The following is a 2,982-nucleotide window of genomic DNA, read 5'->3' on the forward strand; positions in this document are numbered from 1 at the left end:
CTAGGGCCTGGCGCCGCCGGCGAGTCTGGGCCCCGGCAGGCAGGTCCGGGAGGGAGCAGCGGGGCGTCCTCATGAGAGCGAGCGTGGCCTCGTCTGCAGGGGTGCAGGGTCAGGGGTGGCTGCAGCCCTCCCACCACCTCCCAGGAGCCTCTGGCCACCTCGAAGCTCAGTCCTGGTCCCCCTCCAGGCAGGGTCTGCCGGGATGAGGCCTCAAGCACACCAGGCCTGCCCCAGGAGAGGTCTGTCCGTGGGCTGGGGCGAGGGCTTCCAGGCTGACCCCGATGTCTCCCGCCCCCAGCACTGACCCAGGATGCCGGTGGCCTCCAGACCCCCGAACTGCTGCATGGTGGCAATGGCTTTGGACAGCCCCTCCTGTGTCTGCAGCTGCCCTGTGGCCGGGTCTGCGGGGGGCAGGTACCCAAACCTGCTCAGCCACTCCTGCGGAGAGAGGGGGCGGTCAGCGGTCAGCGGTGAACCCTGCGGGGCTCCTCCAGCCCCGGGCCCACAGGCACTCCCCCCTCCCCGAGTGGTTCTGCTGCAACGGCTGCTGTAGTCATGGGCCCTGGTGAGCGCGTGTGCAGCACGTGAGCTGTACAGCTGCTCAGTTCCCAGCCTCGCTCTTAGGCAGCAGAACCCCCGGGACAGTCAGAAGTGGGACTCAGGGCTGACTCTGTGGCTTGGTTAGGGCACTGCTCCCACAAGCTGACCACAGTTCGAATCCCGGCCCGGGTGGCTTTAAGAGCATGCCGGGTGTGGGTGTGTGTTCATGCCCCAAGTCACAGGATGGAGAGCGGAGAAGGGGCTGGGCGTGACCGTGCCCACGGGGTATCCTCTCTACCGGCCAGTCCCCAGAGCGGGGTTCGAGGCTGACGGCCGCCTCCCGGGAGGGCCCTGCCAGGTGCCAGATCTAAGACCTAATAGCTGCACAGCCTGCATCAGGGCAGACCCCTGGTGTCACCAGTGGCACGGAGCCTGGCCCTCCCCGCGCACTCGCGTCCGGGAGAGCGGGGAGGAGAGGCTGCTCCTGGAGGGGGGTGGGCCGAGGCAGCCGGGCGGAGGCAGAGGCAGGAGCAGCTCCCGACCGTGTCAGGAAAGCCGCAGGGAAGTGTCTGTCCTCGCGGCAAGGCCCTGGCACGCGTGGCCGGTGCTCACACCCGATGGCCCCACCCTCACATTTCCCCCCGCAGAGGCACAGAGTGGACATCCAGGCTGACTGCTGGGGAGGGGCTGCCCGCCCAGACACCCCGACTCTGGAGGCAGACGCAGCCCAGGCCAGGGCTCACGGGGTGACTGCTGAGCTGGCAGCTTCAACACTCGGACCAGTCGGAGCAGGTCACGGGCCGGCGAGCTGGGTGTCAGCCCTGGGACACCAGGCAGCCAGGCTGCCCGGCCAAGAGAAGCCGTCCCGAGACCGGGGTCTTCGCAAGAGGCGAAAGCTGCAAAGGACCCGGTCCCAGCCCATGCGGCTCCTGCCCTCCCCTCACGGCAAGGTGCCCTCCCATGGTATCCCGTGGTGGGGTAGATGCCGCCCCTGCAGGCTGCGTTTGGGCTGGGGCACTGGGTCCAGGCCACCCGCTTCCTGCCTGCGCCCACCTGCAGCCCGGTCCTCCCTCACTGTCGCCACGGAGACCGCTGTCTCCAGGGCAACAGAGGCTGCAAGCAGGCAGCTCTGCAGCAGGGGAGGGGTGAACCTTCCAGAAGGCTGCTGGGGAGGGGGCGGGACTGCCAGGAGGAGGGCGTGGTGAGAGCTGGGCCATTTACTGCAGGCGTGGACACTGAGGCCAGAGGCAGGCCCGGGCCACAGGGCCACGCCAGCCACCCAGTCACGGGGCTCGTGCATTGCTGTTACAGTGTTGGGAGGCCCCAGGACCCGCACAACCGCGGCCATCCCCTGTGTGTACTGCCTCAGCGTCTCGCCCATCTCTGGCCCTCACGGCACCCTGGCGACACACCGGCCCCCGGCCTGGGCGGGCCTGGGGTGCTGCGCGGCTGGGCTGATGGCTCACCCACCTGGCGCTGAGCTCTGTGGGTGCAGGCCGGGCCACAGCATGCAATGATGCAGCGGGGTCCGACCGCAAAGGGCGGTGCCAGGCTGTGGCTTCAGCCTGGGCAGAGTCCCACGCCCACCCTCTGGGGACTTACTCGTGGGCAGCGGAGGGTCATGGCGTGGAGAGCTCAGGTCCCAGCGTCTGCCCGGGGGGCGCTCTCCCTCTGGCAGCCTGTCCATGCCACACGCCCTTCCTGAGGGGACATGGTGGAGACCAGGGTAGGCTGCGTCCCAGTGAGGGGACGGTATTGTGGGAAGGCAAACTGCCTTGGGGGGCCACTGCTGTGCCTGGTCACCGTCACTGCCTGAGCCTGATAGCTTGGAATCCTCACAGACCCCTCAGGTGACCACACACTGGCATGCTGTGGATCCGGGCGTGAGTCTGGGCTGGGCGTGGGCGCGCTCGGCCTAAGCAGGACGGAATTAACCTGCAGAGCAGCCACCACGGCGGGACTGGAAGGAGCTCACGGGAAACGGAAGGAGAGCACACGCCTGAGGCCAGCAGGTGGTGTGGAGTTTACAGTGCTGGGCCCTGCACAGCCGACTCTGCGCCGTGAGCTCCGGACCCGGCAGTTTGAACATCACACGGGGCACACGTGTGCCCAAAATCCCACGAGGAGAATGGAGAAAGGACTGTGGTGGCCATCCCCCCAGGGGGTAATTTCTCACTCCTCCCATCTCTGTCCACACGCCTGAGGCCAGCAGGTGGTGTGGAGTTTACAGTGCTGGGCCCTGCACAGCCGACTCTGCGCCGTGAGCTCCGGACCCGGCAGTTTGAACATCACACGGGGCACACGTGTGCCCAAAATCCCACGAGGAGAATGGAGAAAGGACTGTGGTGGCCATCCCCCCAGGGGGTAATTTCTCACTCCTCCCATCTCTGTCTCGGTCTCTCTCTGGTGAGCACATATACCCTATAGCCACAAAAAAAAAAA

At 67.0% G+C, this 2,982-nt stretch overlaps 1 protein-coding gene across 1 annotated transcript in view; it reads right to left on the reverse strand.

The window, feature by feature from the left end:
* Positions 1-2,232, reverse strand: part of MMP17 (matrix metallopeptidase 17) — a gene marked incomplete in the record, with an annotated part of 10,231 nt that extends 7,999 nt beyond the window's left edge. The window contains 3 exon segments of the mRNA XM_014587387.1: positions 1-93; positions 306-438; positions 2,143-2,232. Coding sequence (XP_014442873.1) covers positions 1-93; positions 306-438; positions 2,143-2,163 — 247 coding nt within the window.
* Between the last annotated feature and the right edge of the window lie 750 nt (positions 2,233-2,982).

Source organism: Tupaia chinensis, unplaced genomic scaffold, assembly GCF_000334495.1.
Source record: "Tupaia chinensis unplaced genomic scaffold, TupChi_1.0 Scaffold000211_1, whole genome shotgun sequence".
Lineage (NCBI taxonomy): Eukaryota > Metazoa > Chordata > Mammalia > Scandentia > Tupaiidae > Tupaia > Tupaia belangeri.